At 48.4% G+C, this 24,260-nt stretch overlaps 2 protein-coding genes across 2 annotated transcripts in view; both read left to right on the top strand.

Annotated features, from left to right (window-relative positions):
- LOC310821597 (cullin-1) overlaps positions 1-10,414 on the top strand; it is a 20,477-nt gene extending 10,063 nt beyond the window's left edge. Inside the window, exons 17-22 of the mRNA XM_083693688.1 lie at positions 6,220-6,312; positions 6,829-6,876; positions 7,043-7,125; positions 7,708-7,813; positions 8,903-9,016; positions 9,508-10,414. Coding sequence (XP_083549814.1) covers positions 6,220-6,312; positions 6,829-6,876; positions 7,043-7,125; positions 7,708-7,813; positions 8,903-9,016; positions 9,508-9,588 — 525 coding nt within the window. The 3' untranslated portion in view covers positions 9,589-10,414. The remainder of the gene's footprint in view (positions 1-6,219; positions 6,313-6,828; positions 6,877-7,042; positions 7,126-7,707; positions 7,814-8,902; positions 9,017-9,507) is intronic.
- Positions 10,415-11,129: 715 nt separating this feature from the next.
- mcm6l (MCM6 minichromosome maintenance deficient 6, like) lies at positions 11,130-21,032 on the top strand (the record flags this gene model as incomplete). Its single annotated transcript, XM_083694296.1, has 18 exons — positions 11,130-11,224; positions 12,089-12,235; positions 12,364-12,474; positions 13,381-13,630; positions 13,863-14,028; positions 14,217-14,362; positions 14,569-14,719; positions 15,162-15,303; positions 15,591-15,732; positions 16,159-16,266; positions 17,371-17,526; positions 17,948-18,076; positions 18,270-18,431; positions 18,862-18,961; positions 19,185-19,367; positions 20,186-20,325; positions 20,436-20,557; positions 20,840-21,032. 18 exons carry the CDS (start codon positions 11,130-11,132, stop codon positions 21,030-21,032), a joined length of 2,643 nt encoding a protein of 880 aa, XP_083550422.1.
- Positions 21,033-24,260: the final 3,228 nt, after the last annotated feature.

Genomic DNA, 24,260 nt, shown 5'->3' on the forward strand with positions numbered 1-24,260 from the left:
CTACGAGATCTACTCAGTAAGAGGGGGGGGGGGGGGGGGGGGCATCTACGAGATCTACTCAGTAAGAGGGGGGGGGGGGGCATCTACGAGATCTACTCAGTAAGAGGGGGGGGGGGGGCATCTACGAGATCTACTCAGTAAGAGGGGGGGGGGGGGGCATCTACGAGATCTACTCAGTAAGGGGGGGGGGGGGGCATCTACGAGATCTACTCAGTAAGAGGGGGGGGGGGGCATCTACGAGATCTACTCAGTAAGAGGGGGGGGGGGGCATCTACGAGATCTACTCACACACCCTTTATCTGGGAGGAAGGGGGGAGGGGGGGGGAGAAGAGGAAGGGAGGATGCATGTTGTGGATGTGTGATTCATGGTGTCCTCTGGTTGCAGCTTGCCCTGGTGACGTGGAGGGAATGCCTTTTTAGACCGCTGAATAAACAAGTACGTACCTCCCTCCAGTGGCCTGGCTCTAGGTCGCCTGGATTATTATCATAATAATATCAATATGAATAATATGAATAATGCATTTATTTTGTAAATCGCTTTTCTTAGTCCTCAAAGACACTACATTCCATGGAGAGAACAAGAGTAGATAAAAGAATAAAAAGTCAAACAAGATCACAGTCAATAAAAACATCAATAAAAATAGTTAAAGATTAAAAGCACGTTTAAAAAGATGGGTTTTAAAGTGACTGGCTGTCCCTGTCCCTGTACGGCTGTCCCTGTCCCTGTACGGCTGTCCCTGTACGGCTGTCCCTGTACGACTGTCCCTGTACGGCTGTCCCTGTCCCTGTCCGGCTGTCCCTGTCCGGCTGTCCCTGTCCCTGTCCGGCTATCCCTGTCCCTGTCCCTGTACGGCTGTCCCTGTACGGCTGTCCCTGTACGACTGTCCCTGTACGGCTGTCCCTGTCCCTGTCCGGCTGTCCCTGTCCGGCTGTCCCTGTCCGGCTGTCCCTGTCCCTGTCCCTGTACGGCTGTCCCTGTCCCTGTACGGCTGTCCCTGTACGGCTGTCCCTGTACGACTGTCCCTGTCCCTGTCCGGCTGTCCCTGTCCCTGTCCGGCTGTCCCTGTCCCTGTACGGCTGTCCCTGTGTCTGTATGGCTGTCCCTGTCCCTGTACGGCTGTCCCTGTGTCTGTATGGCTGTCCCTGTACGGCTGTCCCTGTGTCTGTATGGCTGTCCCTGTCCCTGTATGGCTGTCCCTGTACGGCTGTCCCTGTCCCTGTATGGCTGTCCCTGTATGGCTGTCCCTGTCCCTGTATGGCTGTCCCTGTCCCTGTACGGCTGTCCCTGTATGGCTGTCCATGTCCCTGTACGGTCGCTCCTCAGAGGAGTCAGGTTGATATGATATGAAACCTTCAATGACCAGGTGGATCTCTGTCTCTCTCTGTCTCTCTCTCTCTCTGTCTCTCTCTCTCTCTCTGTCACTCCCCCCCCCCCCCCCCCCCCAGGTCACGAATGCTGTATTGAAGCTGATAGAGAAGGAGAGGAATGGAGAGACCATCAACACCAGACTAATCAGCGGTGTGGTCCAGTCTTACGGTGGGTCGGACCAGAACCACACACTGGACTAGTAACACACACACACTGTTTTTGACTGTGGTGTGTGTGTATGTATGAGGTATTTGACCGTGGTGTGTATCTGTAGTGTGTGTGTGTGTATAAGGTGTGTATGTAGTGTGTGTGTATAAGGTGTGTATGTAGTGTGTATGTGTGAGGTGTTTCACCGTGGTGTGTATCTGTAGTGTGTGTGTGTGTGTGTATAAGGTGTGTATGTAGTGTGTGTGTATAAGGTGTGTATGTAGTGTGTATGTGTGAGGTGTTTCACCGTGGTGTGTATCTGTAGTGTGTGTGTGTGTATAAGGTGTGTATGTAGTGTGTATGTATGAGGTGTTTCACCGTGGTGTGTATCTGTAGTGTGTGTGTATAAGGTGTGTATGTAGTGTGTATGTATGAGGTGTTTCACCGTGGTGTGTATCTGTAGTGTGTGTGTGTATAAGGTGTGTATGTAGTGTGTATGTATGAGGTGTTTCACCGTGGTGTTCTGTCTCTTCCAGTTGAACTGGGTCTGAACGAGGACGATGCGTTTGCCAAAGGGCCGACCCTGTCTGTGTATAAGGAGTACTTTGAGACCCAGTTCCTGGCCGACACAGAGCGCTTCTACACCAGGGAGAGCACAGAGTTCCTGCAACAGAACCCTGTCACAGAGTACATGAAGAAGGTAGGTTATACACCTGTTATACACACACACACACACCTGTTATATACACCTGTAACAGAACCCTGTCACAGAGTACATGAAGAAGGTAGGTTATACACACACACACCTGTTATATATACCTGTTATGAGTGTTATACACCTGTTATTATTGTTATATACACCTGTTCTACACCTGTGTGTGTGTGTGTGTGTGTGTGTGTGTGTGTGTGTGTGTGTGTGTGTGTGTGTGTGTGTGTGTGTGTGTGTGTGTGTGTGTGTGTGTGTGTGTGTGTGTGTGTGTGTCAGGCGGAGGCCCGTCTGCTGGAGGAGCAGAGGCGTGTTCAGGTCTACCTCCATGAGAGCACGCAGGACGAGCTGGCCAGGAAGTGTGAGCAGGTGCTCATCGAGAAGCACCTGGAGATCTTCCACACAGAGTTCCAGAACCTTCTGGACGCTGACAAGAACGAAGGTAAGGAGAGTCACCTGACCAGCGCTCAGACACCCTCCGTGGCTCTGGTCCCCTGGTAGGAGTGTGTCCCCTGGTAGGAGTGTGTCCCCTGGTAGGAGTGTGACCCCTGGTAGGAGTGTGACCCCTGGTAGGAGTGTGTCCCCTGGTAGGAGTGTGTCCCCTGGTAGGAGTGTGTCCCCTGGTAGGAGTGTGTCCCCTGGTAGGAGTGTGTCCCCTGGTAGGAGTGTGTCCCCTGGTGTGTTGGTCAGGATCAGTGTATGCATAGCAGTGAGTAGATGCTTCCTCTTGTTCTGGTGTATATGTCTTGTATTTTTGTATTATTGTATTGGATGCTGCATTGTCATGGAACCGAGCCAAAGAATTTTACTCCCTGCACTCGTGTTTGAGACTAACAATAAACTAGAAACTTGTATGCTTGCTTCTCTCACCATTTGATGCCGGCTCTCTCCCCCTCCTTCCCTCTCTCCCCCTCCCTCCCTCTCTCCCTCCCTCTCCCTCTCCCTCCCTCTCCCCCCCCCCTCCCTCCCTCTCTCTGTAGACCTGGGTCGTATGTACAACCTGGTGTCTCGTATCACTGACGGTCTGGGGGAGCTGAAGAAGCTTCTGGAAACTCACATCTTCAACCAGGGCCTGGCTGCTATAGAGAAGTGTGGGGAGGCCGCACTCAACGTAAGAATCCCAGAGGACAACACCCTTGTTTTAGCTTTGTTAATATTATTATTATTATTATTATTATTAATATTATTATTATTATTAATAAACCTTTATTTAGGCAGGGAGGTCCTACTGAGGGCAGAGCCTGCTTGTTTTATATCCATCTCCTTTCACCTGCTCTTAATGTGTGTGAGGAGACAGTTTTATTTCAGTGAAATGTGAATGTGGCATTATTTTCCACCCAATGTCACTATCCTGTCGTCTTTGTCTTTGTTAGGCTCATCTGAGATGTTGTGTCTCCAGTTCACTCTGACCCCTGACCTCTGACCCCTGTCTCTCCCCTCTCTGTCTCGTCCTGTCCTCCCCAGGACCCCAAAATGTACGTCCAGACCATCCTAGACGTCCATAAGAAGTACAACGCCTTAGTCATGTCTGCTTTCAACAACGACGCAGGCTTTGTCGCCGCCTTGGACAAGGTAGGCCCGGGTTCCTCAGTCTAAATACATCATATTCACTGTGAACCAGGGGAGGCCGGCGGAGGTAGAAATCGGAGGACGGGGCTCATTGTAATGCATGGAATGAGGAACGGTATCAAACACACGTGGTTGACCTGGTAGAAGAGGATTTCATCTACATCAGTTTAGCTGGTAGAGTAAAGGGTTAATAATACCAGTTGTTTCTCCTCCTCTTCCTCCTCCTCCTCCTCTCCCTCCCCCTCCTCTTCCTCCCCCTCTTCCTCTCCCTTCCCCTCCTCTTCCTCCTCCTCCTCCTCCTCCTCCCAGGCCTGCGGTCGTTTCATCAACAATAACGCCGTGACCAAGATGGTTCAGTCGTCCAGTAAATCACCCGAGCTGCTGGCCCGATACTGTGACTCTCTGCTCAAGAAGAGGTGTGTGTGTGTGTGTGTGACTGTGGTCTTCCTAGATAGAACACACAAGAGGATGTTGGTTTGTGACGTTGTGTTGTTTTCTGTCCAGTTCTAAGAACCCAGAGGAGGCGGAGCTTGAGGACACGCTCAACCAAGTGGTGAGTCCACAGAAACAACCATGGCAACCACGTTGTCAAAGGCAACTGTTTGGTTCAGCAGTGTTTTAACCCCAACCATAAACAGTATAACCCTAACTCTTAACTACTATAACCAACTCTTAACCCTTAACTACTGTAACTACCTCCTAACCCTTAACTACTGTAACGACCTCTTAACTCTTAACTACTGTAACTACCTCCTAACCCTTAACTACTGTAACTACCTCCTAACCCTTAACTACTGTAACTACCTCCTGACCCCTACCTCTGTTCCCGTCCTCAGATGGTGGTGTTCAAGTACATCGAGGACAAAGACGTGTTCCAGAAGTTCTACGCCAAGATGTTGGCCAAGCGGCTGGTCCATCAGAACAGCGCCAGCGACGACGCAGAGGCCAGCATGATCTCTAAACTAAAGGTACCGTACCACCGGACCCACCTCCCCCTCAGACTAACTAAAGGTACCGTACCACCGGACCCACCTCCCCCTCAGACTAACTAAAGGTACCGTACCACCGGACCCACCTCCCCCTCAGACTAACTAAAGGTACCGTACCCCCGGACCCACCTCCCCCTCAGACTAACTAAAGGTACCGTACCACCGGACCCACCTCCCCCTCAGACTAACTAAAGGTACCGTACCACCGGACCCACCTCTCCCTCAGACTAACTAAAGGTACCGTACCACCGGACCCACCCAGAAATGATGCAAGCAACGCTATTGGATAGAACTTGAATTCTATTTACTCATTTCAAAGCTGATCTACCCCCAAATACCCCAAATAACTACAGTAGGACTGTGTCCCTCTCTCCCCACAGCAAGCATGCGGCTTTGAGTACACGTCCAAACTCCAGCGCATGTTCCAGGACATCGGCGTCAGCAAAGACCTGAACGAACAGTTTAAGAAGCACCTCACCAACTCTGAGCCGTTAGACTGTGAGTACCTGGCTGTCTGACCTGGGTTTCCACTGGATCACTGGAACTCAAACAACTGGGAAAAGATAAGTGATCTCTCTCTCTCTCTCTCCCTCCCTCTCCCTCTCCCTCCCTCTCTCTCTCCCTCCCCCCCTCCCAGTGGACTTCAGTATCCAGGTCCTGAGTTCTGGTTCCTGGCCATTCCAACAGTCCTGCACGTTCGCCCTGCCCTCTGAGGTAACACACGCACGTTCGCCCTGCCCTCTGAGGTAACACACACACGACCACCCCCCTCTCTACTGACCCAATGGACCGTTCCACCCCCCTCTTTACTGTCCCAATGGACCGATCCACCCCCCTCTCTACTGACCCAATGGACCGATCCACCCCCCTGACATTCCTCTATGGTTCTCTTTCAGTATCTCTGCTCAAAAACCCCATTTCCCTCTGAGGTAATAAAGATTGATTGATGGACCCTCCTCTCCTCTCCTCTCCTCTCCTCTCCTCCTTTCCTTTCCTCTCCTCTTCTCTCCTCTCCCCTCCTCCTCCTTTCCTCTCCTCTCCTCTCCCCTCCCCTTCCCTCCCTCCAGCTGGAGAGGAGTTACCAGCGATTCACAGCCTTCTACGCCAGCAGACACAGCGGGCGCAAGCTCACCTGGCTGTACCACCTGTCTAAAGGAGAGCTGGTCACCAACTGCTTCAAGAACAGATACACCCTACAGGTAGGCAGATAACACCTGTAATAACAGGTCTATCCTGTAATAACTCATCTGGCTCTGGTGTTCCACTGTGGAGGCTGTGTCCCTCTGATTGAACACAGGGAGAATTGTCTCCATTCAGCCTCTTCATTTCTTCATGAAATGTAATATTTTAGAAAGCGTCACCTTGTGATGACTTGGTCTGATTGACTCTCCATCCCTACCTCCTTTTATTCCCTCCCTCCCTCCCTCCCTCCCCCCCAGGCGTCGACCTTCCAGATGGCTATCCTCCTGCAGTACAACGCAGAGGATGTCTACACGGTCCAGCAGCTCACTGACAGCACGCAGATCAAGATCGTGAGAACAACACCTCCCCTGTTTACATCCTGTTCAGAGTCCTCCCCACAGACAGACTCTTCATACTGTGTTCTAGAATCTAACACGTTCCAGAATGTTCCATCACGTTCTTCTTCATTCTAGAAACATTCCCCAATGTCCCACTCTGTTGTATGACATCATATCCTGTCCAGGGTTCTCCCCAGACAGTGTTTCTACGGTGACCTTGGTGACACCACCATGTAAACACGTCAAGGCAAATTAAACTAGATATTTAGTAGCGATCGAGAAACTGCCTTTGATCGCCGAAGACATTGTTGTTCAAAGTGAATGTCAAAGCGTTGGGATGTTCCTTCATTCTAGCGCGGAGAAAGACGAGAGGGTTTTGATGATGCGATGATACTGTTCAGACTTCCTGGGGAGAACCCTGCTATTACCACAACAAAGAAGTGACGTTTACTCTGAATACATTTCTGATGACTGTGTGTGTGTGTGTGTGTGTGTGTGTGTGTGTGTGTGTGTGTGTGTGTTTTCCAGGACATATTGGTGCAGGTGTTGCAGATCCTGTTAAAGTCCAAACTGCTTGTAAGTACTGTACACACACACACACACACACACACACACACAGAAACTTCTTATCATCTGATGATGGAGACAAACTGTTCCTCAGCTGATGTGGAACAGCCAATCAGTGCTCTTCACTGTGAGTTGACCTTTGACCTGAGCTGTGTTATGTTGCCATGACACCCAGGTCCTGGAGGATGAGAACGCCAACGTGGATGAAGCCGACTTCAAACCAGACACCTTCATCAAACTGTTCCTGGGCTACAAGAAGTGAGTGGTGATGACAAAGTGCATAGAAAAATGCTTTTTAATCCAGGACTAGGCTTAATCCAGGACTAGGCGTAATCCAGGACTAGGCGTAATCCAGGACTAGGCGTAATCCAGGACTAGGCGTAATCTAGGACTAGCCTTAATCTAGGACTAGGCGTAATCTAGGACTAGCCTTAATCTAGGACTAGGCGTAATCTAGGTCTGGGGAACCGGCCCTGTATGGTATTACGTAGGTCTGGGGAACCGGCCCTGTATGGTATTACGTAGGTCTGGGGAACCGGCCCTGTATGGTATTACGTAGGTCTGGGGAACCGGCCCTGTATGGTATTACGTAGCTGTTAGGTTAAATGATTCAGTGCCGATGGTGAAATAAAGTCTCCCAAATTGTCAACATTCTAGAGAACAGAGGGTGACTTTATTCACCAAAAATCCATCAATTATGATGCTTCATGTTGTAGCCAATTATCGTGTTATCGTGTGTGTGTGTGTGTGTGTGTGTGTGTGTGTGTGTGTGTGTGTGTGTGTGTGTGTGTGTGTGTGTGTGTGTGTGTGTGTGTGTGTGTGTGTGTGTGTGTGTTGCAGTAAGAAGCTCCGGGTCAACATCAACGTGCCAATGAAGACAGAGCAGAAACAGGAACAGGAAACCACTCACAAGAACATCGAGGAGGACAGGAAGTTGTTAATACAGGTGTGGTTGTCTGCCGTCCTCTGGAGGAGGAGTCAGAGGCTGTCACTCTCACTTCACTTATTTTCTTTCTTTTTCACTCTCCCCCTTCTCTCTCTCTCTCTCTCTCTCCCCCTTCTCTCTCTCTCTCTCTCTCTCCCCCTTCTCTCTCTCTCTCCCTTCTCTTTCTCTCCCTTCTCTCTCTCTCTCCCCCTTCTCTCTCTCTCTCTCTCTCTCCCCCTTCTCTCTCTCTCTCTCTCTCTCTCCCCCTTCTCTCTCTCTCTCTCTCTCTCTCCCCCTTCTCTCTCTCTCTCTCTCCCCCTTCTCTCTCTCTCTCTCTCTCTCTCTCCCCCTTCTCTCTCTCTCTCTCTCTCCCTTCTCTCTCTCTCTTTCTCTCTCTCCCCCTTCTCTCTCTCTCTCTCTCTCTCTCTCTCCCTTCTCTCTCCCTTCTCTCTCTCTCCCTTCTCTCTCTCTCTCCCTTCTCTCTCTCTCTCCCCCTTCTCTCTCTCTCTCTCTCCCCCTTCTCTCTCTCTCTCTCTCTCTCTCTCCCCCTTCTCTCTCTCTCTCTCTCTCCCCCTTCTCTCTCTCTCTCTCTCTCCCTTCTCTCTCTCTCTTTCTCTCTCTCCCCCTTCTCTCTCTCTCTCTCTCTCTCTCTCTCTCTCTCCCTTCTCTCTCCCTTCTCTCTCTCTCCCTTCTCTCTCTCTCTCCCTTCTCTCTCTCTCTCTCTCTCTCCCTTCTCTCTCCCTTCTCTCTCTCTCTCCCTTCTCTCTCTCTCTCTCTCTCTCTCTCCCTTCTCTCTCCCTTCTCTCTCTCTCCCTTCTCTCTCTCTCTCCCTTCTCTCTCCCTTCTCTCTCTCTCCCTTCTCTCTCTCTCTCCCTTCTCTCTCTTTCTCTCCCCCTTCTCTCTCTCTCTACTCTTCATTTCACTCACACATGTAATTGTTGATGTAGACGGCCATTGTGAGGATGATGATGATGAGGAAGGCTAGATGGATGGATGGATAGATGGGTAGGTAGACGGACAGACAGACAGAAAGACAGAGAGAGAGAGACACAAACAGAGAGAGAGAGTTTTTCTTTAACCCTGCTGTTTGTCCTCTCCCCCCTGCTGTAGGCGGCCATTGTGAGGATCATGAAGATGAGGAAGGTCCTGAAGCACCAGCAGCTCCTGGCCGAGGTCCTCAACCAGCTGTCCTCCCGGTTCAAACCCAGAGTCCCCGTCATCAAGGTACCTGCAGGGCTACCCTCGCCAGGGGAGGCTGGCCGATGTAGACATCGGAGGCCGGCCTCATTGTAATGCATGGGACGGATTGAGGAACGGTGTCTCACACGTGTGTTTTACCTCCACCAGCCTCCCCTGTGGCTTTCACATAACAGCGGGTCCTTCTCCTGCTCCTCTCCCCTGTGGCTTTCATCAACTTAAAGGGTTGATCAATAAATACATCATGATTTCATTAGTTTGACCTGTTTGAGGGTTTTCCTCCTGAGTATCTGGGTACGTCCCAATAGTCTATCTTTGCATCCTTCCTTCCTTCCTTCTCAGAGCGTGTTGGAGTAGGAGATCTGAGGTTCCTCCCCCCTTCCATATTCTCCTCCAACACTTTTAGAGGAGGAAGCGAGGGAAAGGATGGGAGGAGTCAGAGGAGAGGTTATGGTGGGTTGGTCTCACCTCCTCTGTCATGGTACTCATCAGTCTGTCATCTTTGTTTGTTTTTCCAGAAATGTATCGACATCCTGATCGAGAAGGAGTACCTGGAGCGCGTGGACGGAGAGAAGGACACCTACAGCTACCTGGCTTAACAACAAACAAACAAACCTTTCCATTCTTCTCCACCTTCCCTTCTCTTACTTTCTTCTTTATCAGTTGTCTCTTGTGTAATAAAAATAAAAAAACACATCGTTCCTTCTGACATCCGGCCAACGTCGTCAGAGGAGAGGAGAGGAGAAAACGAAACACGCACGTGAAAGAAAGAAAGAGGAAGAAAGGATGAAAGGATGAAGACTGTCTGGGGAGTGGAGGAGATGTTGGTCGCTTGTTTTGCTAAAGCTGGACTTTCCCTTTAAACCCGGAGAATGGGACAGCTGCTGTCAGCGTCGGACTGATCCCATCAGAACTGCTCAGGATCGCCAGATGCACCGTTTTGATATGTAAATAACATGGACAGAGACCTTTTACCTTTATCTCGCAAAGTTAATAACATTACCAACGCCCCCCCCCCCCCAAAAAAAAATCAGAAAACAACCCCTCCCCCCCTCCTCGGCTCTCAAGGAGCTAAGGCTGCATGCTGCTGTCTCTCTCTGCATTTAAAAAGCAAAAACAAAGACGTCCGAGATCAGATGGTGGAATTAAACACACATTGCTGCTTCATGATGTGGCAGAAATCAAAGAAGGTGATGTTTTAAAATAAAATACAAATAAAAAAATTAAAAAAAGATTAGTGCAATTTTAGCTGCACTTCCAGAGGGCGATATGGACTGAACTGGACTGGACTGTCTGTGTGTTTGGACCAGGGCCCGTAGACATGTAATCAGCCTCGTTACCCGCTACCAGTACCAGAACAACCATTTGTATAGTGTGGTTCACTTTTTTTAAATGTGTGGTAAATAAAAATTAAAGGTTTCTGTATGCCCTCGGATGATCTCTTCATTCTGCAGGTCATGATGTTGGGGTGAAGATGAAGATGATGATGATGTGGGTTCTCTTCGTAGGATCTTAAGATAAGCTCTTGACAATCAGGAGTTCTGGCTCTTTCATCACTGACAGTATGAAGTGTCATTGCAGAAAATTCCAAAAACGTTCCTTTTTTTTTTTTTTTTTTAAATGATTGCTGTCATGACATAAAACTCCTGATGTATTTTATGATACATGCTCTGTTTGCTTAGCTAATTATCATGTCCTTGAAGTTGTAATTAATCTTGATTATTTAGATTTTTTTGGGTGATGTGACAGAAGAAAACCTTGATGACCGCGAGGTTCTTGAATTGGGGATCGCGTTGCTGGTATGATCTGCCTCTGAAGTTCTCTACCTCAGAAATAACTATAATAATAATAATAATAATGATGTACTCATTGCACTGCAAACACTCCTTTGATCAGGCACTGGGTTTGAGTTTAGAACCTGGGCATCAATAAATAAAATATGTGTGTGTCGTTGGGATGTGTCTGTGCCCCTCAGGAGGACATTATATGACGAGGCTTCTCGTTTCATACTGTGAAATATGGGCGGAGTTAAGTGCCAATTAGACCAGAGGTCCACCTGGGCTCGTCAGAGACGCTCCTCAGGTGAGTTTGGTCTGGAGCTGCACCGTCTGTCGGTCCAACCCTTCCCGCTGCCTTCAGAATGGAGCCTGCTACCGAGACCAGCACCGGGGGAGTGCATGTGAAGGATGACCTGTCGGAGAAATGTCAGAAATTGTTTCTCGAGTTCCTGGAGGAGTGAGTTGGTTTTGTTTGTTGACCGAAGACAAGCGGTGATCCCAGATCAGCACCTAGTATCGACCTCCCCCTGGCCGGACAGCCTCCATCACTATGGACAGAGTCAGAGACTTTCAGTAGAAATGACTCCGCCAAGACACAGTTTGGAATAAAATCCTTCTTTGACTGACTGATGGTTCATCGGGTGGTTGTCCCCTTTGACGGGCATCAGGGTTGTCAAATTTCTCTCGCAAAGTCATTTAATAGCAAGTAAAGGGAATTAGCTCAATTTAGCTCAAATTTGACTTTGACCAAATGTTCTGGCTTCCTAGTATTCCTCTCTCGTAGTTGAAGTGCGTTTATTTCTATTGGAAGGCACACGATCAGCTTTATACCCGCAAAAGAAGACAACCATAGGAACAATCAGACCGAAGGAAGGACTTTATTACAAACTGGCTTGGCGAGGTCATTATTTTATTTCGATACATGACAAAGTCTCCGACTCTATCCATCCATAGGACTGTATAACCTCTTCTGCTGAAGGCCCTATCTGACTAATTACCGCCTAAAAACCAGACCCAAACTAAACGGCTTAGAACATTAGAAATATGTTCAAGATGCAAAAGCAGGATGCCATTTGATAGGTAACACCTTGAAGTTTTATGCGGATATGCTCAGATCATAGTTCAGAATAACATACTACACATGACAAGGAAATTAAGTAATTAATAATCAAATTAAAGCAGTTATTATAGCCAATTATGGCTTAAGAGGACAGAGGAGGATGCTATCCGGCTAACCTCACCCAGAGTGTCACCAAAATAGACCTGATGACAACAACAGCTCCACGCCCGTTACGCACACTCACCTCACCTTTACGCACAGGTTCCAGAACCCCAACGGAGAGCTGCTGTATTTACCGGACGCGGAGGAGCTGATCCGACCGGAGAGGAACACGCTGACTGTCAGCTTCACCAACATCGAACACTTCAACCAACAACTGGCCACCACCATTCAAGAGGAGTTTTACCGGTAAATGTGGTTTAATCGGTCGCCTAATACGTGGACAATTCGGTGTGTTCGTTTTAAAGGTAACAATATACATTTTATCCATTGATAATTGTCTTCGGGAAGAAACGTTAACGTCTTGCCGTCCTCAGGGTTTATCCGTTCCTATGCAGAGCAGTAGGCCACTTCGCAAGGGACCATGGGAAGATTCCAGCCAACAAGGAGTTCTACGTGTCCTTCTCAGAGTTCCCCACAAGAATAAAGTAACTATTATCAAACCAAAACTACATTCACCACCATGCCAATGTGTATAATATGATGGCATAATGTTTACCATTTCTCACATGCTGGATATGAGATCCAAATGGAAGCCGAGCCCCTACAGGACACAAGATCTACAGAATGACCATATAGGGCTTATCTATCCACTGTCCTTTAGATCTACAGAATGACCATATAGGGCTTATCTATCCACTGTCCTTTAGATCTACAGAATGACCATATAGGGCTTATCTATCCACTGTCCTTTAGATCTACAGAATGACCATATAGGGCTTATCTATCCACTGTCCTTTAGATCTACAGAATGACCATATAGGGCTTATCTATCCACTGTCCTTTAGATCTACAGAATGACCATATAGGGCTTATCTATCCACTGTCCTTTAGATCTACAGAATGACCATATAGGGCTTATCTATCCACTGTCCTTTAGATCTACAGAATGACCATATAGGGCTTATCTATCCACTGTCCTTTAGATCTACAGAATGACCATATAGGGCTTATCTATCCACTGTCCTTTAGATCTACAGAATGACCATATAGGGCTTATCTATCCACAGTCCTTTAGATCTACAGGATGACCATATAGGGCTTATCTATCCACTGTCCTTTAGATCTACAGAATGACCATATAGGGCTTATCTATCCACAGTCCTTTAGATCTACAGGATAGCCTCAGTGTTGCTTTGGACTTCAGCCATGGCCTGTCCCCCTCTCTTCCCTCCCTCCATACCTCCCCCTCCCCACCATACCTCCCCCTCCCCACCATCGCTCTCTGTTTCCTCCCTCATCCCCCCCTACCCTTTCATCCCTCCATCTCTTCCCAACCCCCTCCTCCCTCCTCCCTCCCTCCTCCCCCTCATCCCTCCCTCTACCCCCCCCAGGATCAGAGAGATGGCCGCGGCCCGTATTGGTTCCCTGCTGAGGATCAGCGGCCAGGTGGTTCGGACCCACCCGGTCCACCCTGAGCTGGTGAGCGGTACCTTCCTGTGCCTGGACTGCCAGTCGGTGGTCCGGGACGTGGAGCAGCAGTTCCGCTACACGCAGCCCAACATCTGTAAGAACCCTGTCTGCGCCAACCGGCGCCGCTTCATGCTGGACCCCAACAAGTCCCGCTTCGTCGACTTCCAGAAGGTAGAGTAGAGGAACAGGAGGGGGAGTCTGTTTGCAAGCATCATCGTGTGTGTGTGTGTGTGTGTGTGTGTGTGTGTGTGTGTTTTCAAACAGCAGCACCATCATCATTGTGTGTGTGTTTTACGTGTGTGTTTTACGTGTGTGTTTTGTGTGTGTGTCTGCCTGTGTGTGTGTGTGTGTGTGTGCGCGCCTGCCTGCCTGCCTGCCTGCCTGTGTGTGTGTCCCCTCCCAGGTGCGTATCCAGGAGACCCAGGCGGAGCTCCCCCGGGGGTCCATCCCCCGCTGCGTGGAGGTGGTCCTGCGGGCCGAGGCGGTGGAGACCGCCCAGGCCGGCGACCGCTCTGACTTCACCGGGACCCTCATCGTTGTACCGGACGTGGCCGCGCTGGCGATGGCAGGTGAGGGTCAACCAACGACCCTACGAATGCCATGACCTGCCAGAAATAAGCTCCTAACCCCGTCATGTGTCCCCACCTACAGTCCCATGTTTATTTACTTACTTTCTATACTGTATCTCTCTCTCCATCTCTGTATGGTCTTCTCTCTCTCTCTCTCTCTATGGTATGGTGTCTCTCTCTCCGTCCAGGTACCAGGTCAGAGACCAGCAGCAGAGTGACAGGGAAGGAGGGCTTTGAGGCGGATGGCATCGCGGGGCTGAAGGCCCTGGGGGTCAGGGACCTGTCCTACAGGATGGCCTTCCTAGCCTGCTACGTGGCCCCCACCAACCCCCGGGTAGGCCCAGGGCTGATGGACACTTCATAGCCCTGATCAACCCCTAGCCCCCTACTTCATAGACACTAGACCCTACACCCTAGCCCCTACTCCCTAGACACTCAATGGGGCAAGGAGTTGATTTTGAAATGGGGGCAAACTTTCTATCCTGAGGACTGTTGGTCACTGACTGAGGTGTGTGTGTGTGTGTGTGTGTGTCCGTCCAGTTTGGAGGTAAGGAGCTGCGTCAGGAGGACCAGTCAGCGGAGAGTGTGAAGAACCAGATGACAGTTCAGGAGTGGGAGAAGGTGTTTGAGATGAGCCAGGACAAGAACCTCTACCACAACCTCTGTTCCAGTCTCTTCCCTACCATACATGGTACTAACCTAGAACCTGTACTAGAACCTCTACCACAACCTCTGTTCCAGTCTCTTCCCCACCATACATGCTAACCTAGAACTTGTACTAGAACCTAGAACCTCTACCACAACCTCTGCTCCAGCCTCTTCCCCACCATACATGGTACTAACCTAGAACCTGTACTAGAACCTCTACCACAACCTCTGCTCCAGCCTCTTCCCCACCATACATGGTACTAACCTAGAACCTGTACTAGAACCTACAACCTAGAACCAGTCTCTTCCCAACCATACATGGTACAGAGTTTGTGAGATTTACTCATTTGTTGTTATGCTAAGTGTATGCTGTTTCTATGGAAAATGGATGTTGAACTCGTGGACGTAAACAGATGTTGTTTTCTGCTTCAAGTATGAAAATGTGTAAATAAAACACATTTAAAAAGCCCTCCCTCTGTTGCCAGGCAACGATGAGATCAAGAGGGGCATCCTTCTGATGCTGTTTGGGGGCGTTGCCAAGACGACCATGGAGGGCACGTCTCTGAGGGGGGACGTGAATGTGTGCATCGTAGGAGACCCCAGCACCTCCAAGAGCCAGTTCCTCAAGTACACACACACACACACACACACACACACACACACACACCTTGTATACGACCTACAGATCTTCAAGTATTTTTATTGTTTTTACTGACTTTTGTTTTCCCTCTTACCTGTTGATTGGCTGGGTGGACATGTCACCATACTGCTTCCACCTATCAGATGCTCTCAGATCTACTGTGTGTGTGAGAGAGAGAGAGAGAGAGAGAGAGAGATGTTAACCTGTGTGTGTGTGTGTGTGTGTGTGTGTGTGTGTGTGTGTGTGTGTGTGTGTGTGTGTGTGTGTGTGTCAGGCACGTGGAGGACTTTGCCCCCCGGGCGGTGTACACCAGTGGGAAGGCCAGCAGCGCGGCAGGACTGACAGCCGCCGTTGTCCGTGACGAGGAGTCGCACGAGTTCGTCATCGAGGCTGGCGCCCTCATGCTGGCCGATAACGTAAGCATCGCCATGGGCAACACGCCATTATCGTGTGTGTGTGTGTTATCTAGTAACAGAGAGATACGCTTATCTGTTTAATCCGAGGGCTTATCTGATCACCAGGTGTCATTTAATTGGCTCGATCTCACAGTAGGCCTGCTTGCTGTGTGTTGCAGGGGAGGCTGGTGGGGGTAGAAATCGGAGGACGGGCTCATTGTCGGTGCGCGTTTGATACCGTTCCTCATCCCGCTCCATGCGTTACAATGAGCCCATCCTCCGATTTCTACCTCCACCAGCCTCCCCTGGTGTTCTACCTCCCCCAGCCTCCCCTGGTGTTCTACCTCCCCCAGCCTCCCCTGGTGTGTTGCTGTACTGCCAGTTCAGTCATGTGACCTCTGGAGGGGTATGAGTACATTGGCTCAAAGTGTGTGTGTGTGTCCTCAGGGAGTGTGTTGCATCGATGAGTTTGACAAGATGGACCTGAAGGATCAGGTGGCGATCCACGAGGCCATGGAGCAGCAGACCATCTCCATCACCAAGGCTGGCGTCAAGGTACCACACACACACACACACACAAAATCTGATTGATGCATCTTCCACAACTCTCTGCCTATGCATGACTTCTTACTTCTTATACTTCTTACGTTGATTCACTCACTGAGATCCTGTTGTTCTGAAAAGGGGAGTTCCCCAGGGATTCACTCACTGAGATCCTGTTGTTCTGAAAAGGGGAGTTCCCCAGGGATTCACTCACTGAGATCCTGTTGTTCTGAAAAGGGGAGTTCCCCAGGGATCAATTTTGGGGCCTCTGCTCTTTCATCACCATTTGTGAGCAGACGAAACATTGATTGTACCCTCTGTACCCTCTGTACCCTCTGTACCCTCTGTACCCTCTGTACCCTCTGTACCCTCTGTACCCTCTGTATGCTGATGACAGGCCTGTATTCTTCTGCTCCTTCTGAGACTGCAGCTGCCAATTTGCAGTCTGACTTTAACTCATTACAGCGTGACCTCATCGACTTGAAACTAATTTGTTTAAATGCAAACAAAACTAAGGTATTGATATCTGCACCTAGTAATACCACGGTTCCTTCCCTTTCTGTTGACACCCTTGAAAGTGTTGGGATTGAGTTTGTTGATGCATATAAATATCTGGGCATTTGGTTGGGCAAAAACCTTAATTTTGAACATCATATTGGAACTCTAAGAAGTTGACAGTGGGTTTTTAATCTCGATTAAAGTCGTGTTTCTCACCATCTTCTGGTAAACGACTGGTTCCAGGCCTGTTCCTGCCTCAGCTGGACTATGGTGCCACTACTTTGTCCAAACTCGACCCACTTCATCATGCTGCCTTGAGATATATTTCAAATTCAGGCTCCAGGATTCATCACTGCCCGTTGTCCAGTCTGGTTGGATGGTCTTCATTCGCTATGCGTAGGATGCAGCCCTGGGATATGTTAATGTTTAAGGCCATTCTAGGCAGGTTTCCCACGTACATAAGCTCTAAGTTCGTATTCGTACCAAACACCTCCAATCTTACATGGAATAATTGGCTGCGCTTAAAGGTGCCACCTGTGCAGACGGAGGCTGGAAAAAGGAGTCTATTTTATAATTGTGTGTGTGTGTGTGTGTGTGTGTGTGTGCGCGTGTGTTCAGGCCACCCTGAACGCGCGGACGTCCATCCTGGCAGCAGCCAACCCCATCGACGGACGCTACAACCGCTCCAAGTCCCTGAAACACAACATCAACATGTCTGCCCCCATCATGTCCCGCTTCGACCTGTTCTTCATCCTCATCGACGAATGCAACGAGGTGGGGGGGGGGGGGGGGAGGGAGGGAGGCCTGACCAGGTGATGTGGGAGGCCAGCCGGAGGTAGACATCAGAGGACGGCCTCACTGTGTTTGATTCTGTTCCTGATTCCGTCCTTTGCATTACAATGAGCCTGTCCTCTGATTTCTACCTCCACCAGCCTCCCCTGGTGTTCTACCTCCACCAGCCTCCCCAGGAGCATGGAAATGAACTGGGATTTGAATGATGGCTCCTACTCTCTCTCTCCCTCCCCCCCCCCCCTCTCTCTCTCTCTCTCTCTCTCTCTCTCTAAGTTAAGTTAGCTATAACTTAGCATTGATGCTAGCTATGACATCACTACTGGTTTGCAGCTGTACCATAACAAAATGGCGGAATCATGAATTGAGCGGTGGTGTGTGTGTGCGGGCGCGTCTCCCCGACCAGGTGACTGACTACGCCATCGCCCGCCGCATCGTGGACCTCCACTGCAGGAACCTGGAGTCTGTGGAGCGGGTCTACAGCACGGACCAAATCCAGAGATACATCCTGTTCGCCAGGCAGTTTCAGCCCAAGGTCAGCCCCCCCCCCCCAACAAGGTTGTGTGTCGGTGTGTTTCTCAACGTCATACTTATTATATATTATTATACACACACACACAATATTACACACACACACACACACACACACCCACACACAATATCACACTCACACCCTTGCACACACACACACTTCTACACACACACACCCCTACCCCCCCCCTCCCCAGATCACGGTGGAGGCCCAGGAGTTTGTGGTGGACCAGTACAAGCGTCTGCGTCAGAGGGACAGCAGTGGAAGCACCAAGTCAGCCTGGAGGATCACGGTCCGGCAGCTGGAGAGCATGCTGCGTCTGTCTGAGGCCATGGCCAGGATGGCCTGCTCCGACCAGGTACACACACACACACCATACACACACATACCATACATACCATACACACACACACACATACCATACACACACACATACCATACACATACACACCATACACACACATACCACACACCATACACACACATACCATACACACACACACCATACACACATACACACACACACACACACACACACACACATACACACACACACACACATACCATACACACACATACCATACACACATACACACACACACACACACACACCATACATACCATACACACACACACACACCATACATACACCTACACATCATACACACACACACACCTACACATCATACACACACATACACGTCATACACACCAACACACCATACACACACATACCTACACATCATATACACACACACACACACCTTCACTCACCCTCCCCCCCCCAGGTGTACCCCAAACATGTGAAGGAGGCGTTCCGTCTGCTGAATAACTCTGTCATCAGAGTGGACTCCCCCGACGTGGCCTTCGACCAGGACCAGGACCACGGTACGGGGGGGGGCGGGGCGGGCAGGCATCGGAGGGCGGGGCTCATTGTAATACACGGAACGGAATGAGGAATACCGTTCCTAATTCCATTTCCACAATTTTCACAACTCATGTCATCTCTCTCTCTCCTCCCCTCCCCCCTCTCTCCCTCTCTCTCTCTCTCCTCCCCCCTCCCTCCCTCCCTCTCTCTCTCTCTCCTCCTTCCCTCCCTCCTCTCATCCAGACCAGGAGGTGTTGGAGGCGGAGCAGATGGGGACCAATAGCCACGGTGCGGAGTTGACGGACGTGGAGCAGCAGCCAACCAGATGGGAGAAGGGCGTGGCCAAGCCGGCGTTGAAGATGACGTTCTCTGAGTACCGCCGGGTGTCCAACCTCCTGGTCCTGCACATGCACAGGATGGAGGACCGTAAGAACCCGGCCTCATCCCTCCCTTCCCTGCTTCCCTCCTTCCTCCCTCCCTTCCCTGCTTCCCTCCTTCCTCCCTCCCTTCCCTGCTTCCTTCCTTCCTTACTCCTTCCTTCCTCGCTGCATCCCTCCTCCCTCCCTCCCTCCCTGCATCCCTCCTCCCTCCTCCCTCCCTCCCTAGAGGACATCACTGATCAGGTGTGATCTGATTGGTGACAGCTGCCTCGTGAAGCGCCTGCTTTAACCAATCCAGTCATGTCAGATCAGTGATGACTTCAAGGCAGGGGGGAAGTGTCCTTTACTCCAAACCCAGAGATTCTGAGGTGACACCAGTACCAGGGGAGGCTGGGGGAGGTAGAACACCATGGGGAAGCTGGGGGAGGTAGAACACCAGGGGAGGCTGGGGGAGGTAGAACACCAGGGGAAGCTGGGGGAGGTAGAACACCAGGGGAAGCTGGGGGAGGTAGAACACCAGGGGAAGCTGGGGGAGGTAGAACACCATGGGGAAGCTGGGGGAGGTAGAACACCAGGGGAAGCTGGGGGAGGTAGAACACCATGGGGAAGCTGGGGGAGGTAGAACGCTGGGGGAGGTAGAACACCAGGGGAAGCTGGGGGAGGTAGAACACCATGGGGAAGCTGGGGGAGGTAGAACACCAGGGGAAGCTGGGGGAGGTAGAACACCATGGGGAAGCTGGGGGAGGTAGAACACTGGGGGAGGTAGAAAATCGGAGGACAGGCTCATGGTAATGAATGCATTCCTCATTCCGTTCCGTGACTTCCAATGGCCCCGTCCTCTGATTTCCTGTGTGTGTGTGCCAGGGGAGGAGGAGTGTTCGGTGCGGAGGAGTGAGCTGGTGAACTGGTACCTGAAGGAGATGGAGGCTGACCTCCATTCTGAGGCTGAACTCATCGCCAACAAGAGTCTGATTGAGAAAGTTCTGCACAGACTGATCCATTATGTAAGGAAAGAGTGTTGTGGTGAGGTTAACGTGTGTGTGTGTGTTGTTAACGTGTGTGGTGTTAACGTGTGTGTGTGTGTGTGTTGTTAACGTGTGTGTGTGTCTTCTAGGACCATATCATCATTGAGCTGACTAAGACTGGTCTGCAGCAGGTGGGGGCGGAGGGGGAGAAGTGTGTGATTGAGGAGGACCCCTTCCTCGTGGTCAACCCCAACTACATCCTGGAGGACATGTAAACACACACACACCACACACACACGGTCGGGATATCGCTGCCTTGTCTGAAACATTACCTTGCCTTGTCTGTCACTGACTGGTTGAGTTTGACTCTTGTCCTCCATAAATGTACCATTTTGTCGATGAAGTTGAGAGAGAAAATGCATTTGTAATGTTACAAAACATGAAATTATCGTCTTCTGTGTCATTGTCTGTCTTCGTGTTTTTCAATAAATATATATTTTGCAGTAGTTTGATTTGGTCGCTAGATGGCGTGTTCCACCTGTTGTTGTCACAGCGGCGCTGACGGAGGTCAGGTGGGAGTCAGCGGACCGTGGACGGTGCGGACCGTGGACGGTGCGGCCCGGTTCTGGGACCGGCCCGGTTCTGGCACCAGTCCTGTCTTCTGCTGCGTCCTCCTGTATCTCTGCATGCTAATAGACCGGGAATACGGAACACACAACATGTTATTTCGGTCGTTTTTCCAGTAAATCAAGACCGAATACGATGACTGCTGTGATTCTAATTTTAATAAAGCATTTTTCTCTTTAACTGATACGGACTCATTGACCTATAATTAAAGTGTGGTTATTATTTAAACTAGTATATTCTTTGATATTTTCAGCAATAATATAGTTATTAGATAATACAAACAGGCCCAACTGTTTCCCATTATCATTATTAGGCCGCGGCTGTCTGTCATATTTCAGCACGCTTTTCTTAGCCGTCATCCACAATAATGATATTAAATCAAACAGCGTTGAGAAACACAACGTGTTGTCAGACTGAAACAGACATCTAACAGGTTTACATGCAATTCATTTACATGTTATTGGTCACGTACATCCCATCCAGCCGTGAGTGATATAGTTAAATGTTTTTTTTTTTTTTTTTTTTTTTATATAATGTACATTGGTTATAGTCTGTAGGAGCAGTAACCCCGTTGAGTATTTGATTAATTTGATGTCTCATATTTACTATCGGTCTCCTACTTCATAAGGATAAAAATACTCCATGAACGAAATGGAAAAAATATAACGAAATCCCAGAAATGATTCGTAATTATTAACATCCTCGCATACACTGGAGGCCAAGTAGGACTCTCCGATGCTGTCATCCAAGAAAAAAACTCTCGATTTCTCTCTTTAAAAACAAAATCATAATTTCTCTCCTCCTTACGGCTCCGGTGTCACGGTTAATATTTCGAATCATGATCGAGACAGAATAATCTGCATTAATACAGTAACGGCGATATTCCATATCAGTCCTCCGGTCGGTCGGTCGGTCGGTCGGTCGGTCCTCACCGGGGAGAGGTCTGCGCGGAATGAGCGCGCGGCACGGCTCGGTGCGTGTCCCGGTGAGTCGCGTGCGAAGGGCAACCGGGTCAGCGAGTCCGAATCCGCCACCTGAAACACGAGGAGGTTCACGCCACGGCCGGGTATATAACAGCCCCCTCCTCTGTCACAACCACCCCGACTGATTAAAGAGGATTTCCAGAGCTTGGTAGTGTCCTAGTGGTCATAGTCACCGGTTCTGTGGAACTTTATATAATAATAGACATTGTAATATAATAACAGACATTGTAATATAATAATAGACATTGTAGGGTCATTTATTAGGACCGGACTGTTTTAGACGCTGCTTTGCTCTGTAGGCTACTGTATTTCACTGACTAAGATCATTAGAAGACCATTTGGGTGAGTTGATTTAGATTTGAATAGAAACTGTGGTGGATGTGTCTGAACTGTAACATCTGAGAGGTTTCTGATCGTCGTCTGTGCGTGACTGATGTGTGTGTGACTGATGTGTGTGTGACTGATGTGTGTGTGACCGGGTGCTGATCAGGCCGTTAAACCGTCCGTTACCGAAGGTAAACAAAGGCGCAGGTGAAACGGTGACTGAGGGAATGGAAGACTGTGATCTTTGTATGATTTAAGAATATTTCTGTGCACTTCGAAATGTCGATATAAACACGATTGGTAAACTGTTTATTTATAATAAGTTATCACCCAAAAATATAATTAAAACAATATAAAAAAACATAATAAAAAAACAAATGTATAGATGTATTTAGGACTTAATATATAGTCTGTGTTCATACTGTATTTCCTTGGAAAGATCTGCGTTAAAGTGGTTATTTTTGATGCAGGTAATTAATGATAGTGTAATGAATTGTCCCAGATGATGATCCCACCGGGAGAGTGCTTGTACGCCGGCAGGAAGAGGAGGAAGCCGGTCCAGAAGCAGTGAGTTCCTCCGTCCCGTCATTTAGGCTTCAATAATCACAACATCCACTTATTTCGGCTTCTCCATACTAGTTTGAAGTCAGTTCACTCCTGACCATTTCTGGAAAATATTGTTCACTATATTTATTGCGTTATAACAATTCTTTGGTGGAGTTATTCACTTCAGTATGATTTATTGGATCGAGTGCGATTTAATTGATTTGTGGTTTATTTTATTGCATTTGTGGTTTTGTGCGGACTGAAGGATTTGTTATGATTTATTGTAATTGATAAATAATCAAAACTGGTGCAAAGTTGACCACACAGTGGATATGATAATGTACTAATCATGTGCTACACATAAATCATAAATAATAATTATTATAATTTTGTTGATAAATGCAGGATTTCATTTAATTTCATGAATGATCTGTTGGTTGCCATTTAACTACTCTATAAAAGTAAAGTAAAATATAAAATATGGTATTTTTTAAATTAGTCTCATAAAACAACAATTATCTATTGAATTTGAAAGCATGGTTTGATTGAGTGCTGGATGATAATTTGTATTATTGCAGTTAGCATTAGCCTTTAACAGAATCATATCACCAATATGTCTTAGATACATTTTGATTTGATTATTTGAATGTGTGTTTATTTGTATTTTTTAACATGATTATATTAAAGGTGTTGTCCTTAAATACGAGGCTTAGAACACATGAAACACGTCCAGCACGTCTGGATCTTGGTGCAGAGATGCATCACATATCTCTGCTCATTGATTTGGCTGCACTTTCTAATGTGATGCTGAAACAACATTTAAATGTACTGCAAGTGTAACCATAGTTACAATGTTACACACTTCCAGCAAATGTTATACCCGTGTTTGTGGCTTTTCATACCAAACATATTGAACATTTGAAAACTCCCTCTTGGTTTTTGGGGGTCTATGGTTCAGTGTTAGTTCATATTGTTTGTATTTTATTTATTGTTCACAATATAGTATTATTATTGTTGTAATGCACCTTGAGACTATTTCTTTAGTTAAAAGAGCTACAAATACATTTGATTGATTGATTGATTGATTCCTGAATCCTGTATAATATTAAGCAATAATTCTAGAGTGAGGGGAGGTTTGATGTGATTCATTAGAATTTATGTGGATATCAACTTTGTGTAAAAATCACTGCAGTTATTTACACAAAACAGGTCTGAACAGTCTGTATATATAGAACAGTCTGTATATATAGAACAGTCTGTATATATAGAGAACAGTCTGTATATATAGAACAGTCTGTATATATAGAGAACAGTCTGTATATATAGAACAGTCTGTATATATAGAGAACAGTCTGTATATATAGAACAGTCTGTATATAGAGAACAGTCTGTATATATATAGAACAGTCTGTATATATAGAGAACAGTCTGTATATATAGAGAACATATTGAATATCTAGTCAGGGCTCTCCTTCTCCCTCTCCCTCTCCCTCT

Source organism: Argentina silus (genome assembly GCF_951799395.1).
Source record: "Argentina silus genome assembly, chromosome: 22".
NCBI classification, from domain to species: Eukaryota; Metazoa; Chordata; class Actinopteri; order Argentiniformes; family Argentinidae; genus Argentina; species Argentina silus.